General features: G+C 40.2%; 1 protein-coding gene across 2 annotated transcripts in view; it reads left to right on the plus strand.

The window, feature by feature from the left end:
- Positions 1–21,849, plus strand: part of Rcan2 (regulator of calcineurin 2) — a 248,279-nt gene that overhangs the window by 204,382 nt on the left and 22,048 nt on the right. For both annotated transcript variants that reach the window (XM_026394439.2, XM_026394440.2), the window contains exon 3: positions 20,678–20,851. In XM_026394439.2, the coding sequence (XP_026250224.1) occupies positions 20,678–20,851 (174 nt within the window). The remainder of the gene's footprint in view (positions 1–20,677; positions 20,852–21,849) is intronic.

Genomic DNA, 21,849 nt, shown 5'->3' on the forward strand with positions numbered 1-21,849 from the left:
ACTTCTTGTGCATAGCACAGTTGGCTAGAAAGCAGTGAGGCCGGATTCTGGGAGAAACAAAAGTGATTCTTGGCCTGGGTTCTCTTATCAGTCAGAAGTCTAGAGTGATAGCAAAATATATACAAAATATTTTACAATTTTTCTATGATTTAATTCCTAAGTAGCCTCAGATTTTTTTTTACATTAGATAATAGAGGTCTTAAAATTTTACTCCAAAGTCAGTATTACCTTTAGATTTTCATGAAACACGTGACACATTTTATACCTAGAAACATAAATTTTTTCTTAGGACGTTTTATTAAAGCTTTCAAAGATTCCTTTAGGAAACTGATATTTCTTGCCTTGAAGTCTTCTTTTTCTAAAATTCAGCACTTTTATTCTTTCTTTCCGATACACTGAGGTAACACATAATGCTTGTTTTTTAATAGAAACTTTGACAGCAATTACTTTTGATGGATGGGGTCATTTTGTTCTTATATTTGTATATACTTTTTCAAGTGGTCTACTATGATCATGTTCTTTTCGAAAAAGAACACTGATCCTTTCAAGTTACACCATGGTTCATAGCTACAACTTGGCAAACTTGTGAATGAGAGACTTGGTTTTGCCATCACTGGCCCACAACCTCTAATGAACCACTTACTCACTGTTGGCTTTGGTTTTATGAAAAATTGGGATGAAATGTATATTCGAGGCTTTCTTTAAAAGTTATCATCTCAGACATGTTTGGATGTGTGTGTGTGTTGTTTTTGGATTATTTGAAGTTTTGCATCATTCAAAAGGTTGAAATCTGCCAGAGAAGTTTCTTAACTTTAAATGTTGCTGTCAGGTCTGTAGGTTTGTGTTGTATCCGTACCTCTGAGTCCCAAGTTCTGATGCAGTTTTGCCTGCAACCAGTGACAAGCCTTGGATGTGTTGCCTCCCTGCTCAACTTTTACATAACCGATTAGAATAGGTCATTGCTAATGTCCTCTCTAAGAATAGTGATACAGAGAGAAAACACAATTGCTAGGAACCTTTGGAAAAAGTAATTTGAGGGAGGTAAGGAATTCTGATTGTTTATATTCATGCCGTAGAGTCCAAGGATGATGTCACTCTTATGAACATACTGCTTGGTCTCCAATGTACATGATTAAGAGACATGAAGCCAAGATAAATTGCAGTTCACCTTACTGACATTTCTGCATGGAGCTTGCGCCATCTGAATCTCTCTTCTTCACTTGGTTTGCAGGTCCCTCCGACACAATGTCCCAACTACCCAACAGATTCCCTCTCCCTAGAGGAAAGGAACCCAGTGAATACAAAGACTTTGTAGAGAACAAGAACAAAGAAATCAACAGGAATAATTACCAAACATACTCTACAAATGTTAATTAACAAAGAACTGAAAACCACTAAGGCCCAACGATGATATTGGTCATTCCTAATTGCACAATTATATCAGTTTGTTTAGGAAGTGCTTAAATCTCAAATTCTCCAAACCATGTCTTCTAGTACTTCTCAAACTTAAATGGGATACTCATTATCTGAGGACTTTGTTGAATTGTAAACTCAGAATTAGTAGGTCTACAGGTGTGGGACCTCAGATAATGCTTCTGATAAGCGTCCAGGTGGTGTTGCTTACTGGTGGGGGCCTGCAGTCCACAGGTGGACTATAAGGATGTATAGCACTTGAACAGTGTCTGTATTCAGGAGGATCTGATAATTCTTAGTGATGATTATTTCTGAGAGGTACAAGAATTTCAACTCTGTGTTCATGTGCTATAGTACCAAGAGTTGACCAGCAGCCAAATATCTTTAGTTGAATACTTAATAGAATCCTTCTTATAAACTCACTTTGGAATTTTAGGCACCCTTAAAAACATTAGAATACAAATGCATAGCCTTTGTATAGAGAACATCAATAGAATGTGTATGATTTGTTCCTGAGAACTGCAGAGGAGGATGTTTGAAAAGGTTCCTTCCATGCATAGAGCTGTCTTGTCTTTCCAGAGGGCTGAGGGCCACAGTTTAGGAATCACTGATTCCGGGGAGCCAATTGGGACCACATAACCACTGTGCCAAGATAGTCTCAAGGTTGTAGCAAAATGAACCGAAGCTCCCCTACTTCAAAAAGGGTTCAGGATTGGACAATGCATTACAGGGTCATCTTACTTATAGTGAACTCTGGTGTAAGTTACTAGCTTCACCCAGCTTCCCTGACTCTCCCCCAAACTTTCCTTTCTACCATGTGGAGAAAAATAATTCTACATGGAATTCTCAGTCAAATTGCCTTGCAGGACTGGGAATGATTTTGGCCCTAAATCAGGCTTATATTAAAAAAAAAAAAAATCTTGAGCTTCTGTATAGAAGCCCCCACTCCATACACACAAAGCGCATGTATTGTGAGGAAATACAGTTCCAATGCTATAATACAATTTACAGGTGCTTCTAGTCCAAACTGCCCATATGAAGCTCTCATCCTGTTGAGAGATGTAGCCTCTGGATGTCCTAGGACTATACAAGAATTTTTCACAGTGCTGCTGGTCTTTGAAATATGTCTGGGCAAAACTAACTCAAGACGAAAATGTGTCCATCCCATTGGACGAGATGCATCAAAAGAGATAGTCACATTGACCAGCTTCCCTCTGCGGGAGGCAGGCTGGCCTGGAAGTTCAGAGCATAACTCCAGGTGCCAGGATCTGTGTTCCATCACTGACTAGCTGGCCACCTTAAGTGGTATTTATTTTCTTTCAACCCATTTCTTCATTTGCCTTGTAAGTTTTATTGTGAGAATAAAATTATGAGGGCTTCAGGGAGGACTTGGAAAACAGAAAATGTTTGAACCTTAGCCATTATTAACTGTACCTGCAACACTTATTTATTTGTTCATAAATACCCAAGTGGAAATTTAACCAGTGTGCAAAACTACAGTCTAAATTGTACTCAATGGTAGTACAGCCACAGATTACATTTGTTTTTAGTAAACTGACTTCAGTCTTGCTAGATGTTGACCATCATGTTCCAACCTGAAAGGCTTCCTTTTAGGTATCTTCTATCCTGACTTTGTGATGGATTGATATAGTCAATATATTTTAAATGAGAAATTTAATTTTATGTAAGGTTATATCACCAACATGCATTCTCTTCTTATGTCATTAAACCAGAACAGAGAAAGCAGAACCGAAATAAGAGGGAAGAAAGGGACCAGTAGAAAGATCATTAGGAGCATAAAAATTTCACTTTCTTTTTAGATTCAATGACCGAGTCATAAAAAAAATTGTTCATTTCTTAAAAGAATGCAAATGCCATTTCAATTTCATGGGGAAAATAAGTTAGAGTAATACCATGCTGCCTTTGAAAGGCTTACTTTGATCATATGCCAAATGGGAAAATGAATGGATTAAATTTTAAATTGCCTGTCTTCAGAAGGACGTGACGTGGAACATATTTAGGATTTAGCCCTTTAATTTAACATTAAACTTCCTAAAAATGTCCTCATCAATTATTGAAAGGCTGTTATTAAAATGGGCTTCATCTCAGTCTTCAGAAGCTAAAATGCCCCTGTTGTCAGAAGTTTGCTTTCTACGTCTTTCAGCTGCAATGCTGCATGGCATTCTGGAAAAAAAAAAAAGCTATTTCCCAAACCAGTCTGGGCTGGTGAGCAGTGTGTCATGTCCGCATCAGCAAGCCCCTGACCCACAGTTTAGAATTCACAGGAGCTGTCTTCAATGAGGCATCTCGTTATGAAAATGAACATAAGCACCACGTAAGTGCTGACTGTCGAAAAATTTTAGATTTCTTTTACATTTCCTATAATAATGATGGTTCTTGTGCTTCAAAGCCATTCCTAGAGAAATATGGCTTTGGACCAACTAATATTTTTTATCCTCTTCCTCAACCACCTGGAATGCCCTCCTTCAGAGGAGAAATCAGATTAATGTGACTATAAATCCTATGATGACACTGCCTGCCTAGAATGACAGGCTTCTCTGAAGTCATCTACCACCAAGCATTTCCATGGGTCGAAATTCTACCTTTGCCCATCACTTCTTCTGACAGCTTTAACAACCCCTCAAAACACATACACACACACACCCCATTTAAATCTGAAAAGAAAGTATTTGAAAGACCTAAAGAAGCAGAGATTAAGCTTGGGTGGAGGAAGAAAATGTGGTAGAAGAGTGGTCACCAAAGACTTCAGGGGTGAACTGTATAGAATTTGCTTTTGGCTTCCACATGATAGTTTAGAGGATCTTAAGACATGTGTTCAGAACATGTTTGTTAGAATTGATGGATAGCTTTGACAAGGATACAGTCATCAAAAGGTAGCATGTAGGGGTGGGGCTGGGGCTCAGTGGTAGTGCACTTGCCTGGCATGTGTAAGGCGCACTGGGTTTGATTCTCAGCATCACTTATATAAATAAAAGTCTGTCAACAACTAATAAAAAGTAAAGAGGTAGCATGGAGAGGAGCACTGTTCTCTCAATACTGCATGGTTTATTTCATCACCGAGAGGGCCCCTTTCTATAGTTGGCACTTAGTGAATGCATGAGCAAAACACAGAAATGACATCATTCTTGCCCTTGAAGTCCAGCTAATGGAGTAATTATTCTTACTAACTGGACAACTGTGTTATGGGAACACAGCCAAAGGGTATCAGACCCTCAGAGGGATTCAGGAAGGATTTCTCATACTTGAGGTCTAAGCTGAGACAATGTGAAGCTAGCTGGTGAAAAAGAGCAAATGCTTGGCTCTGGGAATAAGTAGTGGAAGTTCAGCTAGAAACTTAGGAGATCAGGTAGGTCATAGGCAGCATATGAAGTTCATATGGGGGAGGGATGGTCATTTTTTGATGGATTTTTAACACTAAACTGAGCCTCATTCTGAAAGCTATGGGGAACCCCTGAAGAATTCTGCAAGGGAGTGATATGATCAGAATATTCTCTTTTTGAAGGACCTCTCTCAGAACAAAGATTCAAGGGTGATTCTAGGCTAGCTAGAGAGAAGATAGGGAGACCTAGTACAAGAATAGAGTAAGCTGCAGTGGCCCCAGAAATTGGTGGCAGAATGAAGAACAGGGACCTGATATCAGAGATAATGATGGGTCCAGAGAACACAGGATTTGTTAACTGGTGGAATGCCAGAGTGAGGGAGCAGGTAGAGATGAGAACATTGAACTGCCTGGCTTGATAGATAGGGGCCATTCATCGAGATAGATGAGTGACAGATTTATAGACCCTAGCAAAGAAAATTGGCTTTAGGCTCTTTAAGTTTAAGGTACCTGGGGTGTATCTCACAGTCAATGTTCAGGAAACAATGGAACATGGAGTACGGAATTCTGTGGATGAATTTGTCTAAAAGATCCTTGAAGTGTGTTGAGGGGAGGGGGCAAGTAGGAGGGACAGAGCTAATCTGTGCATAAGCTTCTTTTCAAGCAGGCAGCTTTTCCTTTACTGGCTCTTTCTCTGAGCTCCAATCCCTGCTTATCGTGCAGGGTTCACAAAGAGAAGGAGTAAAGGCAATTGCCCAGTTGATTTCCTCCTTAAAATTATTTGATTTACCATATTGTTTTGTAAAGGGCACTTTTAAAGCTTCACCAAAGCCAGAGCAGTGACTGTACACCTGCAATCCTAGCTATTCGGTGGACTGAAGAGGGAGGATTACTTGGATCCAGGTGTTCAAGGCCAGCATGGATAACATACTGAGGCACCATCTCAAAAATAAAATAAAAAAATGTTCTTTAAAGCTCCACAGAAGTTGATGGTTAATTGGGGTTCTATATTTTAAGTAGATAATAACATCAATAAAATCAAGTTAGTATAATTAGAGTTAATTTTATGAGATTATGCTAGCATTCATATAATTGCTCTTTGCAATCTTTAAGTATTATATACAGGTGCAAGTATAGATATAAACAGACACCGATGTAATATCCTTGAATATAGGGAGATTTGTACAACCAGAGCTAATGGATCAAATATAGATATAGAAGCAAAATATTGTTAACCTTCCAATCTGAGGTTAGTAACAGCTCACACAAAACATGATGCTCGGCACCTTTTCAAGTGATTTCACTAAACTCACTCACTTTATAAGACACTTTTTTTTTTTAAATTTTTTTTTAAAGAGAGTGATAGAGACAGAGAGAGAGAGAATTTTTTTTAATATTTATTTTTCAGTTTTCGGTGGACACAACATCCTTGTTGGTATGTGGTGCTGAGGATCGAACCCGGGCCGCACGCATGCCAGGCGAGCGCGCTACCGCTTGAGCCACATCCCCAGCCCCTATAAGACACTTCTATAAAGAGATACTGTTGTCCCTATTTTATAGGTTAAAGAAACCGAGGTGTCAGAGAGTCAATGCACAGCTGGGTCCAGAATGTGGTAGTGTAGTTCCAGAGTCTGTGCTAGTAACAATTTTATCTCCATATAATAAGTAAATCAACATTTCAATGAACATAAAATGTGATTCCCTTTTTCTTAGAAGAGCAGGTAAGCGGTGAAGGAGACTCTGCATTTCGTCAATTACACATGCACAATTAGAGCCTACATCTAATCAGGCTGATGACAGCCACGGATATTCTTGCAGATTAATGATCAGAGAAGAGGAACTGACGGCCCGGAGAGGGATGAAGCTATCATTGGCCCGCAGAACTGCCCTGAGCCAAGGCAGCCACTGATATTGTAAATTGAAATATGGCAGCTATAAAAAGAATGTCAGATCCTTCCTCTGCATAAAAAATATTTATTACCATGCAGAGAAGTCCAATTTTGTGGCATACAGCACAGATCAGTGTTCATAACTATTCTCTCAGAAATTTGACCTGGTCCACCCTTCTTCCCATTCTCCTATTGGAAAGATCCTCCTCCCCTCCCCCCATTTTTTTAAGAGACCCCTTGGGCTAATATCCTGGGATAGGCAGGAAGCTTTCACTTTCAAGCAGCCATAAATTGTATCTTAGTTGACAAAAACAGGCTCCATTCCCCTGGGCAGTCAGGAGGGGGCAGGGCAACCTTCCAGAACAAGCCTTAGGTCCAGGTGCTGGGAGAGTCTCCCTCACCCAAAGGGTGAGTAGCCACCACATGGAGTTGACATGATAAGGGTCCTAGGCACATAAACAGTGCCACCTGTATGTTCCTCCCCTGGTTCACTCACCTGACACTTAATACCCCTTATTGGACAGTTGCAAGACAGGTGCCAAGCAATTCTCTACTTGTTCTTGCTTCTCCACCATCCATCACGTTTGTCTTGTGTGTTTCCTGGCCCACAGCTCCTGGAACCCTTGTAATATTGGGAAGTGATAACCACTTTTTGTATGCTAATGAGATAGGTAGAGGCCCTGGGTAGCCTTAGGATGAGCTTGTTACCAAGGTAACTTTGGATTAAAAGGTGGAAACTTTCAGCCCCCATGCTGGCTCTCTGAGAGGGGGGAAAGGAGCCAATGGCATAAGTAATTCTGCCTTTATAATGAGGCCTCCCACAAAATCCCAAAAGGACCATGTTCAGGGAATTTCACATAAAGGTGCTGAGAAGAGTGCGTATCCAGAGGCTGGGGATTGAACCCAGAGCCTTGTGCATGTGAGGCAAGTACTCTACCAACCGAGCTATATCCCCAGCCCCCAAATTGTATCCTTTATAATAAATGGAACTCAGGGAGATGCTTTACTTGTATTCATCAGCCATTCTAGGAAATACTCAAACCCAAGGGGAAGGTTGTAGGTCATAGCTGGTGGGTCAAAAGCAGAGATGATACTTGGTATCTGAATTGGGGACAGCCTTATAGAACTGAGCCCTTAACCTGTAGGGTCCGACATTATGTCCAGGTAGGTAGTATCATAGTGAAAATGTAGGATACCCATTTGGTGCTCACACAACTGGGGAATTGCTTAGTGCTGGGGGAAACTCCCTTTCTGGCGGCAGTCAGTGAAGTGTGAGTACACAAAGAAAACAGTGGTTTTTCCTATACATGGTGGTGATACAAACACAGCACTTTTTTTTGGCTGTCCTGAAAACCTAGTCTCCAGGCCACTTTGTATAAAAGTACACGTTTCCAGTTAAAGAAGCTTGGAGGCCTCTCGTTTGCATTGACCTTTACCAAGCCCTTATAAAACCCTAACAATGTGGTCACATGGTTATACATTTTTGTAAAAATTGCAAAAGTTATTTTTTGTGATTTTTTTTTTGTTCTCATTTTTAAAAACAATAACTTTTATGCCTTACTTTGGGTTAAGAGGGATCCCAAGTTGTATTCACCTCCATTCAAAGATCATTTGAGCCCCTCTGTTTTGTTACTGTTGTTGTTTGGGGAGTTTGTTTGCTTGCTTGGATTTTTTTTTTCCTGGTTCTAAATGCATCAGGTGATGCTCAGGGGAACAGGGGAAATGGAAATGTCCTTAAATAAAGGGAACTAAAAATGTACCTATGCAGGGTAACATCACCCAGCTATAGTGAATTTTGGGCCACCACTGCGACTGAAAGGAGAGAACACACACCATGGAAAGTGCTCTGCTGGGAGAAATGTGTGGTGAGGCTAAGAGGTTTTAGGACCAAGTGGCTCCTTTTCGAATTTGGGTTTTAAATCATTGTCTCTCTGAAAGACTCCAGAGAGAAAGCATAGAAACTTCTATATCTTGATCAGCAAGTTATGTGACAGGAAGTCAGGCCATTTCCTTTATAAAGGAAGGAGGATTGCGAGCATCCTCTTCATAATGATGTTTTATTTAGGTAGCATCAAGACCAGTGGTGGAGCAAAGCATGATTTCATATAAACCTGGCTGGTCTAAGAAATCCTGATAGGTCCAACTCCAGAAGTGACAGCTGCCACATGCAGCTGGTCAGTCCCTTCACAGAAAGAGCCTGCATTATGAAAGGTTTGAAATCGTGGTCAAAAAAAAATCAAAGTGATAGAGTGCCAGGGATCCCAGCAGCCTGCAGCAGGGTCCCGGAGACCCAGGCCAACTGATTCGCGTGGCCTGCCCTGCGGCTACAGAAGGCGTGGCGCCTCAGTGAAGCCATTAATCGGCAAGCAGGGAGGTTAGGGAAGGCCATTAGGTGGAATCCCACCAGCCAAGCCCACACGGACCCTTGGGCCGAGCACGGGTTCTCAGAAGGGGAAGGAAGCGGTACAGTCCCATCCCCCACAGCGGACACTCCGCCGAGGCAGTCAGCGGCCACCATCCGGGAAAGCTGAAGGATACACCGACACTCTCCTTCAGAGTGCGACATCAAAGCAGGTCGGTGTCATTCAGCTCACCCCCCAGACAGCGGGGATTCGCATAAAATCTCTCCTAGGCTTGCCGGGAGAGGGAGTATCAAGCTGAGCCTCCATACAGGCTAGGGGGAAACCAGAGACACCTGACCTCCAACCCCTCCTCCCAGTAGCAGCCAAAAGGAAACCTGGCTAGCCAGCGCTGGGGGAGGGGCAAGCAGAAAAAATCAAAGTGATAGAGTGCCAGGGATCCCAGCACCCTGCAGCAGGATACACCACCACTCTCCTTCAGAGTGCAACATCAAAACAGCGGACACTCCTTCCAGACAGTCAGCGGCCACCATCCGGGAAAGCTGAAGAATACACCACCACTCTCCAACAGCTTGCAACATCAAAACAGCCAGCAGCAGGACCCCGGAGATCCAGGCCAACTGATTCGCGCGGCCTGCCCCGCAGCTACAGAAGGCGTGGCGCCTCAGAGAAGCCATTAATTAGCAAGCAGGGAGGTTAGGGACTGCCATTAGGTGGAATCCCGCCAGCCAAGCCCACCGCCCACGCCCGGAACAGGCCCAGCGTCCTGCCAGCATTGTAGTCACGACACCCCAATTGGAATAGGGACAGAGCAGAGCCGCCTTCCACTCCCGGAACAGGCCCAGAGAGCCGCCAGCGTGGTAGACACGTCACCCCAATAGGAGTAGGGGCACAGCCGCCGCCCGCACCTGCAAGGGAGACTTTTCAAGTATACAAGAGCAACATAAATAAATAGGGGGTAAATTTCAAAACACAACAGTTGCACCAAGCAGAAAGAAACGCGAGCAGTATGAAAAGACAAGGAAAGAAAGGACCACAAGCAATGCAGGTCAACTCAACTTTAGAAGAGGTAATAGCTGCAACAGATGGAATATCAGATAAAGAGTTCAGGATATATATGCTTCAGATGATCTGGAGTCTCAAGGAAGACATGAGACAGCAAAATCAGACAGTGAAAGATCACATTGACAAACAAATCCAGGAAGTAAAAGATCAATTTCACAGGGAGATAGAGGTAATAAAAAACAAACAAATTGAAATTCTAGAAATGCAGGAAACAATAAACCAACTTAAAAACTCAATTGAGAATACTACCAGCAGAGTAGATCACTTAGAAGAGAGAACATCAGACAATGAAGACAAAGTATTTCAACTGGAAAAGAACATAGACAGCTCAGCAAGTCTGCTAAGAAACCATGAGCAGAACATCCAAGAATTATGGGACAATATCAAAAGACCAAATTTAAGAGTCATTGGGATACAGGAAGGCACAGAGCTCCATTCCAAAGGAATAAACAGTCTATTCAGTGAAATAATACGAGAAAACTTCCCAGAATTGAAGATTGAGACAGAATCCCAAATCCTAGAAGCCTACAGGACGCCGAATGTGCAAAATCATAAGAGATCCACACCTAGACACATTATAATGAAGATGTCCAACATACAGAATAAGGAGAGAATTTTAAAAGCTGCAAGAGAAAGAAAGCAGATTACATTTAGGGGTAAACCAATCAGGATAACAGCTGATCTCTCAACACAGACTCTGAAAGCTAGAAGATCCTGGAATAACATATTTCAAACACTGAAAGACAATGGGCTCCAACCAAGAATCGTGTATCCGGCGAAATTAAGCTTCAGGTTAGAAGATGAAATTAAAACCTTCCACAATAAACAAAAGTTAAAAGAATTCGCAGCTAGAAAACCATCTCTTCAAAAAATCCTTGGCAAAACATTACAGGAAGAGGAAATGGAAAACAACATTGAAAACCAACAATGGGAGGTAGGACAGTAAAGGGGGGAAAGTAGTCAAAGAGGATAACAAATCAGGTTTAGTAACATCAATAAACAAATATGGATAGAAGAACAAACCATATCTCAATAATAACCCTAAATGTTAATGGCTTAAACTCACCAATTAAGAGACATAGGCTAGTAGAATGGATCAAAAAACAAGACCCAACAATATGCTGTCTACAGGAGACGCATTTGATAGGAAAAGATATACATAGACTGAAGGTGAAAGGTTGGGAAAAATCATATCACTCATATGGACCGCGGAAACAAGCAGGAGTGTCCATACTCACATCTAATAAAATAGATTTCAAGCCAAAGCTAATCAAAAGGGATATAGAAGGACACTTCATACTGCTCAAGGGAACCATACACCAACAAGACATAACAATCATAAATATATATGCCCCAAATAATGGTGCAGCTGTATTCATCAAGCAAACTCTTCTCAAGTTCAAGAGTCTAATAGACCAACATACAATAATCATGGGAGACTTCAACACACCTCTCTCACCACTGGACAGATCTTCCAAACAAAAGTTAAATAAGGAAACTATAGAACTCAATAACACAATTAACAACCTAGACTTAATTGACATATATAGACTATACCACCCAACATCAAGTAGCTACACTTTTTTCTCAGCAGCACATGGAACCTTCTCAAAAATAGACCATATACTATGTCACAGGGCAACTCTTAGACAATACAAAGGGGTAGAGATAATACCATGCATCTTATCTGATCATAATGGAATGAAACTGAAAATCAATGATAAAAGAAGAAAGGAAAAATCAAGCATCACCTGGAGAATGAACAATAGGTTGCTGAGTGATCAATGGGTTTTAGAAGACATCAAGGAGGAAATTAAAAAATTCCTAGAGTTAAATGAAAACACAGACACAACATATCGGAATCTATGGGACACATTGAAAGCAGTTCTAAGAGGAAAATTCATTGCTTGGAGTTCATTCCTCAAAAAAAGAAAAAACCAACAAATAAATGATCTCATACTTCATCTCAAAATCCTAGAAAAAGAAGAGCAAAACAACAGCAAAAGAAGTAGAAGGCAAGAAATAATTAAAATCAGAGCTGAAATTAATGAAATTGAAACAAAAGAAACAATTGAAAAAATTGACAAAACTAAACGCTGGTTCTTTGAAAAAATAAATAAAATTGACAGACCCTTAGCCATGCTAACGAAGAGAAGAAGAGAGAGAACCCAAATTACTAGCATACGGGATGAAAAAGGCAATATCACAACAGACACTTCAGAAATACAGAAGATAATCAGAAAGTACTTTGAATCCTTATACTCCAATAAAATAGAAGATAGTGAAGGCATAGATAAATTCCTTGAGTCTTATGATCTGCCCAGATTGAGCCAGGAGGATATAGACAACCTAAACAGACCAATAACAATAGAGGAAATAGAAGAAACCATCAAAAGACTACCAACTAAGAAAAGCCCAGGACCGGATGGGTATACAGCAGAGTTTTACAAAACCTTTAAAGAGGAACTAACACCAATACTTTTCAAGCTATTTCAGGAAATAGAAAAAGAGGGAGAACTTCCAAATTCATTCTACGAGGCCAACATCACCCTGATTCCGAAACCAGACAAAGACACATCAAAGAAGGAAAACTACAGACCAATATCTCTAATGAACCTTGACGCAAAAATCCTCAATAAAATTCTGGCGAATCGGATTCAAATACATATCAAAAAAATTATACATCATGATCAAGTAGGATTCATCCCTGGGATGCAAGGCTGGTTCAATATACGGAAATCAATAAATGTTATTCACCACATCAATAGACTTAAAAATAAGAACCATATGATCATCTCAATAGATGCAGAAAAAGCATTCGACAAAGTACAGCATCCCTTTATGTTCAAAACGCTAGAAAAATTAGGGATAACAGGATCATACCTCAACATTGTAAAAGCAATCTATGATAAGCCACAGGCCAGCATCATTCTGAATGGAGAAAAATTGAAGGCATTCCCTCTAAGATCTGGTACAAGACAGGGATGCCCTCTCTCACCACTTCTGTTCAACATAGTCCTCGAAACACTGGCCAGAGCAATTAGACAGTCAAAAGAAATTAAAGGCATAAAAATAGGAAAAGAAGAACTTAAATTATCACTATTTGCAGATGATATGATTCTATACCTAGCAGACCCAAAAGGGTCTACAAAGAAGCTATTAGAGCTAATAAATGAATTCAGCAAAGTGGCAGGATATAAGATCAACACGCATAAATCAAAGGCATTCCTGTATATCAGCGACAAATCCTCTGAAACGGAAATGAGGACAACTACTCCATTCACAATATCCCCCAAAAAAATAAAATACTTGGGAATCAACCTAACAAAAGAGGTGAAAGATTTATACAATGAAAATTACAGAACCCTAAAGAAAGACATAGAAGAAGACCTTAGAAGATGGAAAAACATACCCTGCTCATGGATAGGCAGAACTAACATCATCAAAATGGCGATATTACCAAAAGTTCTCTATAAGTTCAATGCAATGCCAATCAAAATCCCAACAGCATATCTTGTAGAAATAGATAAAAGAATCATGAAATTCATATGGAATAATAAAAGACCCAGAATAGCAAAAACAATACTAAGCAGGAAGTGTGAATCAGGTGGTATAGCGATACCAGACTTCAAACTATACTACAGAGCAATAGTAACAAAAACAGCATGGTACTGGTACCAAAACAGGCGGGTGGACCAATGGTACAGAATAGAGGACACAGTAACCAATCCACAAAACTACAACTATCTTATTTTTGATAAAGGGGCTAAAAGCATGCAATGGAGGAAGGATAGCATCTTCAACAAATGGTGCTGGGAAAACTGGAAATCCATTTGCACCAAAATGAATCTGAATCCCTATCTCTCGCCGTGCACAAAAGTTAACTCAAAATGGATCAAGGAGCTTGATATTAAATCAGAGACACGGCATCTGATAGAAGAAAAAGTTGGTTATGATCTACACGCTGTGGGATCGGGCTCCAAATTCCTCAATAGGACACCCATAGCGCTAGAGTTAACAAATAGAATCAACAAATGGGACTTACTCAAACTAAAAAGTTTTTTCTTAGCAAAAGAAACAATAAGAGAGATAAATAGGGAGCCTACATCCTGGGAACAAATCTTTACTCCACACACTTCAGATAGAGCCCTAATAACCAGAATATACAAAGAACTCAAAAAATTAGACAATAAGATAACAAATAACCCAATCAATAAATGGGCCAAGGACCTGAACAGACACTTCTCAGAGGAGGACATACAATCAATCAACAAGTACATGAAAAAATGCTCACCATCGCTAGCAGTCAGAGAAATGCAAATCAAAACTACCCTAAGATACCATCTCACTCCAGTAAGACTGGCAGCCATTAGGAAGTCAAACAACAATAAGTGCTGGAGAGGATGCGGGGAAAAGGGCACTCTTGTTCATTGCTGGTGGGACTGCAAATTGGTGCAGCCAATTTGGAAAGCAGTATGGAGATTTCTCGGAAAGCTGGGAATGGAACCACCATTTGACCCAGCTATTCCCCTTCTCGGTCTATTCCCTAAAGCCCTAACAAGAGCATGCTACAGGGACACTGCTACATCGATGTTCATAGCAGCTCAATTCACGATAGCAAGACTGTGGAACCAGCCTAGATGCCCCTCAATAGATGAATGGATAAAAAAAATGTGGCATTTATACACTATGGAGTATTACTCTGCATTAAAAAATGACAAAATTATAGAATTTGGAGGGAAATGGATGGCATTAGAGCAGATTATGCTAAGTGAAGCTAGCCAATCTTTAAAAAACAAATACCAAATGACTCCTTTGATATAAGGGGTGTAAACAAGGACAGGGTAGGGACAAAGAGCTTGAGAAGAATATTTACAGTAAACAGGGATGAGAGGTGGGAGGGAAAGGGAGTGAGAAGGGAAATTGCATGGAAATGGAAGGCGACCCTCAGGGTTATACAAAATGTCATATAAGAGGTAAGGAGGGGTAAGTCAAGAGAATACAAATGGAAGACATGATTTACAGTAGAAGGGGTAGAGAGAGAAAAGGGGAGGGGAGGGGAGGGGAGGGGAGGGGGGATAGTAGACAATAGGACAGACAGCAGAATACATCAGACACTAGAAAGGCAATATGTCAATCAATGGAAGGGTAACTGATGTGATACAGCAATTTGTATACGGGGTAAAAGCGGGAGTTCATAATCCACTTGAATCAAACCGTGTAATATGATGTATTAAGAACTATGTAATGTTATGAATGACCAATAAAAAAAAAAAAAAAAAAGAAAAAGAAATCGTGGTCATTCTGAGAGGGGGACCTTCTGAGAGGCCCATCAAAGCCAGCATGATCCATAAAAATGTATTATGCACAGGATTGGTCCATGGAATCCATTGAGAGGCGATAAACATAAATTGTTTCATTATTCAGTTTCTAGGAGGTGCTAAATGGCAGATGAGAGCCTTATGATTTTAAGGAAAGCTGAATTCCTTAGTAAGATATTTACATCCACAGGGATCTGTAAGTGTAAAAATTGAAAAATATATTGAATCATAGTACAGGGTTTGGAATGCAGATAAAGGTGCCATTGGACTTCTCTAGCAGCACTGCTCTTTAGGATGGTCAAGGAGGCTGGTTTCCTTGTTCCTGTTTTGGGGACTTCTCCTCTGCATTTTAATCAACAACATTTAGGTAGTATAACTCAGTGTGGTTTTGCTAACTGGCTAAGTTTGTTACTTTGGATAGGTGATTGAATTCCCTGGCTTTCAGTGGCTTCCCATGTTGCTCAGGGATAGTAACAATCAACACTCCCTCTTGGACTTCCCGGAAGCATTCAGTATCACTGTCTTCACCCTCTTCAGCCGTGTTCTGTGGTCATTTTGTTGTATCTTAAGGTTCTCACTAGACCTCCTGTCTTTGCCTCAACCCAACTGAATCCTTTTTCAGAGATCCTATAGTACAGCAGTTTTCGAAGCTTATAGATTCATCTGGGTTCCCAAGACCACCTCCCATGAAGTCACATTATTTTCATCATAATACTAAGACAACCATGTTGACATTTACACCAGTGGTAGCAAAGCAGTGGTGATTAAATCTGCTGGTACTTGAGCATGATTCAGTGCAGAGGCACCAAATATTCTTCACGATCATACACCCACAAGACAAAATAAACAAAGAAAAACCCACAAGGAAAAAATCAAGAAAGGTCAGTTTTTAAAATGTCCTAGATGAAGCAGAAGAATTATTAATTTCACTGACTGTTATCCTTGAGTGTGCTCCTTTTTAATATTCTAAATGACAAAATGGGAAGTACTTAGCTGCTTAGGCACTTAATTCGCTCATGGAATAACAACATATTTACTTGAAAGAAGAAATGGAAAAACTAGAGTTATGCAGAAAGGGATCTGGTAGACATTTTCCCAAAAATGAAATGAGGTGAATCTGTTGATTCAAGGAAAATCACTGACAGTGTTTGTTACCAGTGATAAATAATGAGTTAAGATTTGGAAAGCTTGTATCCACTCATGTGAATCTGTCAGCTTTCTAATATCTAAACATGTTTTAATAAAATAGGTGGTAATATTAATATCAGTTTTATATTGTAATAATGAAACTGATTATTTTGGGAAAACTGCATGTATACTATTAAAAAGTCATGCAGTGGTTAAAAAAAATCCAGAGTGAAAAATCGCATAAATATATCCTAATATAATCAAATGAAAACTGTCATTTGATTATGGCTTCGTATTCAACATTGAGGTCCACTTTAAGAAACCACCACTTGTCGAGTTTTAATGAAGTATCAAGGAAAAAAATTCGATTACTTGAAAAGTTATTAACATATTCATCACTTTTTCAACACACATCAAGTTAGAAATTAAAGAGATTTGCAAAAGTGTAAAACAATGCCAATCTTCACACATTTCTTTTTTCTTTTTTTGGAAAACTGACTTCTCTTAAAACATTTAGGCTGTCATAATGGGTTTATTGTTGCTTTTAAACAAATTTATAAGAAATATTTCAAGATGTCTGTTTTAACTTCTAGTTCAATAAGCACTGACAGATTAAAAACCCACATTACAAGAGCTCTTTAGGATCTTCAATAATTTTTAAGAGCTTGGGAGGGCCAATATAGAACATTTATCCAACTTGAGGCTACAAAGAGAACTGATGATCAAGGAAATAAGGAATTTATTGAGTTTCTGGGGTTCCCATCTGAAGAAAACTGTCAGAGGACAACAACATTTGACTATATGCATGGGGGAAACAGTATCAAAATAATAGATCTGTCATAAAAGCAGGTGGAGGACCCCAGCCGCCAGCTCTTTCTACCAGTGTTTTGCCTCAGGACACGTCTGGCAAGCCGATTATGCTGCATCAACCTCTAACCAATTTCATCTGGTATCCTGTTGCCTCCACAAATGAAATGTTTGCAATGTCACCAGCAGAAACAGAAATAGAGATGGCTAGCAAGTCCCCAGTTCTTGGCCAGCTGTCACCCACTGCAACTATAAGTTCCCAAAAGACTTGGACAAAGAGGACCTGCCAAGTAAATGTCAGCTGTTGATTATTATCAATAGAGACGTGAAGCCTCATATGGTATGGTGAGAACCCTGGCCCCCAAGTTCTGGGTTGTACCCAGATTGGGTACGAGAGCTCCATCTGCTTTTGTTTTTTTTTTTTTTTTAAAAAATCTCAAGCCAAAACCAAAGAATAAATGAGCTTTATGTCAATGGCCAATTCCATCTTGATGGTGGCAGCTGCCCCAAGTCCCCTCTGGAGGATCAGTGGAGAAAATAATGTGATCAGCTCCTGATGTCTGCCATGACCTCACAGCACAGCGAGCCCACTTCCACTTGCCTGAAGCCTAACCCTGGGCTACTTGATTTTTTTCTTCCTAATCAAGTTCCAGAGGTCAACAACTCTAAAAAAAAAAAAAATAAGACCCATCTCAGTTTATTAAAAATATTATGAGCTGAAAAGGAAAGGAAAAGAACAACCCCTCCTCCCAAATGCCAGCCTTAACAACACACCCTAGGCCTCAGAGGGAATGGGCAGGCAGAACCCCCAATCTGGGAACAGTGAAACCAACCAGCCACAAAGAAGACCCAAGGATCTTGTCCTAAAACATATTGGAAGTGACATAGAAATATGAGTCTTAATCTCTTAATCCTTCCCCTTCCTAAAATTCCCCACATTAATCAAACCATTTGACCATCTCAAAGCACTTTCATTGCAGAAAAACAAAGTATTTTGATCACTGGAATTCCTGGTCAGGAAAACTTAGGACTATGGTAAAGAATTCCTTAATGAGCCCCCTTTGAGTGGGAGCTGAAGCCCAGGTGTGGGAGTTGGAGGATCCCAGGGCTAAACTACTGTCCTGGCTAAGATGAGGAAAGGTACGTGTCTTGCTCTTAATAGGAAAATGAATAGAACAGAACCTGAAAGTGGGTGGGGGGGGTAGGAGGAGGAAGAACTTCTCAAATCCTTTTAAGTGTTAACAAACAAAAAGTTTAAAGAATATTCTCTGGGTTTCTTGGACTGGATGGATCCCGTGGTATAAAAGAGAAAGTATGTAGGCAGACACTCTTCGGTCATATCCAAGGCGTCTACCTACAGCCTCAGGACAGAGATCTCTCACAACCTGGTGCCGATTCTTAGACATGGTCACACTTTAGCCTTGGGTCAGTTTATGGCTATCCATCTCTTGCTCTCATTGACATGACCATCTCTTCCTTTCAGTCCAGCATATAATTCTTAATAGAGTTGAAAGCACCTCTGTAGTTGTGATACTGAAAGCTCAGTCCTTGTCCCCCATGCCAATCCAGTAACCAGTAATGAGGATAAGGCTTTGAGATAAAGAAGTAGTTTTATTGTGTTTCTCCTTTGTTAGCAAAGCAAGGGAGTCCTGTCCCTCAAGCTGTGATTCTAACTGTCAGGGGGAACAGAGGACATTTAAAGAGGCATTTCACCTTTTTCCGCCCGTCAGGTGTCATAATTCATTTGTAGCCTTGAGAGCTTAGATACACAGGGGCCAACTCCAAAGTCTGGACTCCTTCATTCCTGTGGTCTGTGAGCCCAAGGACAGATAACTCTGCCTAGGATTGGAAGGCTAATCTATCTTCCCCCATGATTTGGGAGGAGGAAAGGGAGAAGAAAAAGGAAAAAAAATATGTCAGTTTTAAAATAAGTTGCAGTGGCAGAGCAACAAGGGTTACACTAAAGCAGGAAGTGGAACCTGTCACAGTCAGGGTCACGGAATTTGGCTTTGCCACTGACTGGCCATGTGCCCTTGGGTGCCTCCTTATCTCTTCAGACTTCCAATTTGTAAAATGCTGAGGTGAGGAAGAAAAGGTCAGTTCATCATCTCTTAGGCCAATTTCAATTAAAAGTCTATGAATCTTTAGCATTAATGGTTCATGCATCTCCTTCCTGATTGTACTCACTCTTATGGCAAAACACCTTTACTGTAGAAACCAAATAATCAGGTGGGGTTTTTTTATTAGAAAAAAAATTATTTCCATAGTGTTAATTTCTCCAGTTAAAACAGTTATTTAATATGCACTGATAGTCTTACTTATAATAAGGATTTTGTTTTAAGACTCGAAGGGACCAGACAGAGGGCATTAATACACACACACACACGGTTTTTCCTTTTCTGCCTTTCCCCAGTCTCTGGGTGTTCTCTTATGTGTGTCTGTGTCTCCTCTCAATTGTTGGGTCATTAAAGGTCAGAACAATATGATCCTCATCTCTACAAGACTGTGCCTTGTACCAAGCGAGCATGTAATAGATATTTTTTCAGTTGAATTGAAATTGTGCATTGAATCAAAATTTTGATATTATTGCTTTGTATCAAGATAGACTTGGCTATGCTGCAGGAATAAAATTATTGCCAGTTCTCAGTGATTTAATGCAAAAGAGGGATTTTTTTCTTGCCAAGGCAGAGTTGGCTACAGGTTGGAGTGGGCATAGGAAGAAAGCTATTTCTGCTCCACACAGACATTCAGGAACCCAAGATGAGGAGAATCCTATTTCTGACAACTGTTCCTTGGACAAATCTTATTTTCCTCATCTGGAATGCATGACCTCTTCAGAGAAAGACACTGAAAAATTATTCAAGGACTTTTTCCTGCCTTTTACACACATTTTACTAGGACTAATCACAGCACTACCTGGCTAGAAAGTTTTGGGGAGGGGTGGGAATTCCACATCTTTAATCAAGAAAAGTGCTCCAAAGATAAGAATGAATAACGTTCACCACATACTCGGTACCTCTAATATCTTAGAGAATGGACTCCTTAGAGAATCTATGACAGCTATGATACCGCTCCCCAGAAAAAAGCACACAACATTTAGCCCAATATTCAGCATGTTTCATGTGCTTTGAACCCTATTCATTAGTCCTCTACAGACCCCTGGATCCAGGTTATGAATCCTTGAACTGAATCCACAGACATGAATAGCATCTGGCAATAGACTCAAAACATACATTGTGGCTGTTCTGACTTCAGTAATACTGGCCTGTTTCCTCAGTTACTTGTTCTTGTCAGATCTGGCATCGCACAAGACGCATGAACCAATGGATCTTCCTCTGTGTTTGTTTTTATCAGGAAAAATTTGAGGGACTGTTCCGGACTTATGATGACTGCGTGACATTCCAGCTCTTCAAGAGTTTCAGACGTGTCCGAATAAACTTCAGCAATCCTAAATCTGCAGCCCGTGCCAGGATAGAGCTTCATGAAACCCAGTTCAGAGGGAAAAAATTAAAACTCTACTTTGCACAGGTAAGGTTATTCTTAATCAAAATTAATCCTTTTTGCCTTTTAAAGATGTAAATGGAACTCTTTCTACTTTAAGATTGGTTTATAGTCTATAATTAGTTCACTGAGAAATAGATTCAGATCATGATTCCCAGACAGGCACGGCTGAGTGGATGAGAAGCAGGTACCAGAAGCTACCAGCTGGGGCTCTAACCTGGGCAGCTCATATAACCTCTCAGGGACTCAGTTCCCTCATTTGTAAACTGAGAATTAGGATATATATACCCCCACTGTTGCCATGAAGATTAAATAAGTTTTTGTGTTTTCAATAGCCCGGTCAATGCACAGTAAATACCAGTTAGTAGTTATAATAAGAATGATTTAATCATGACTCCTAACCTTTATGTCAGGGTTATAATTAAAACTTAGAAAAGTTACATAGTCCACTAAAACTAATGATTCCTATTCATGGAAAAAGTTTACAAATCTATGGAAATTAATTTTGTATTTTAATTCATGCAAATATAAATTCTAGCTATTTCAAAATAGGATGAGTAGATCTTGGCAATGCTCTTGAAGTCCACAGCAACAGAAAATCAGTTTTCCATCAATGTTCCCACTGCCTCTTTAGATAACCTTGATCCACCTCTTTAGTGACCTGCAAACATTTTTTTTTTTTTCATTTGGACTCTGCAGAGAATGGCATAGTAAAAAGCACATAGACCTTGGTTACAGACCCATGTTCAAATCCCATATTTGCTACTAACTTGTGTTGCTTGAACAAACCTGTTTCATCATCTACTAAAATCTCACTTGGGCTAAGTATGGTGGCACACACCTGTAATACCAGCAGCTCGGGAGGCAGAGGATCAAGAGTTCAATGGAAAGGCACTAAGCAACTCGGTGAGACCCTGTCTCTAAATAAAATACAAAATAGGGCTAGGGATGTGGCTCAGTGGTTGAGTGCCCTTGAGTTCAATCCCTGGTACCCAAAAAACTTGGTTCCTTAAAATGATAAACAG

Source organism: Urocitellus parryii, chromosome 8, assembly GCF_045843805.1.
Source record: "Urocitellus parryii isolate mUroPar1 chromosome 8, mUroPar1.hap1, whole genome shotgun sequence".
Classification (NCBI taxonomy): domain Eukaryota; kingdom Metazoa; phylum Chordata; class Mammalia; order Rodentia; family Sciuridae; genus Urocitellus; species Urocitellus parryii.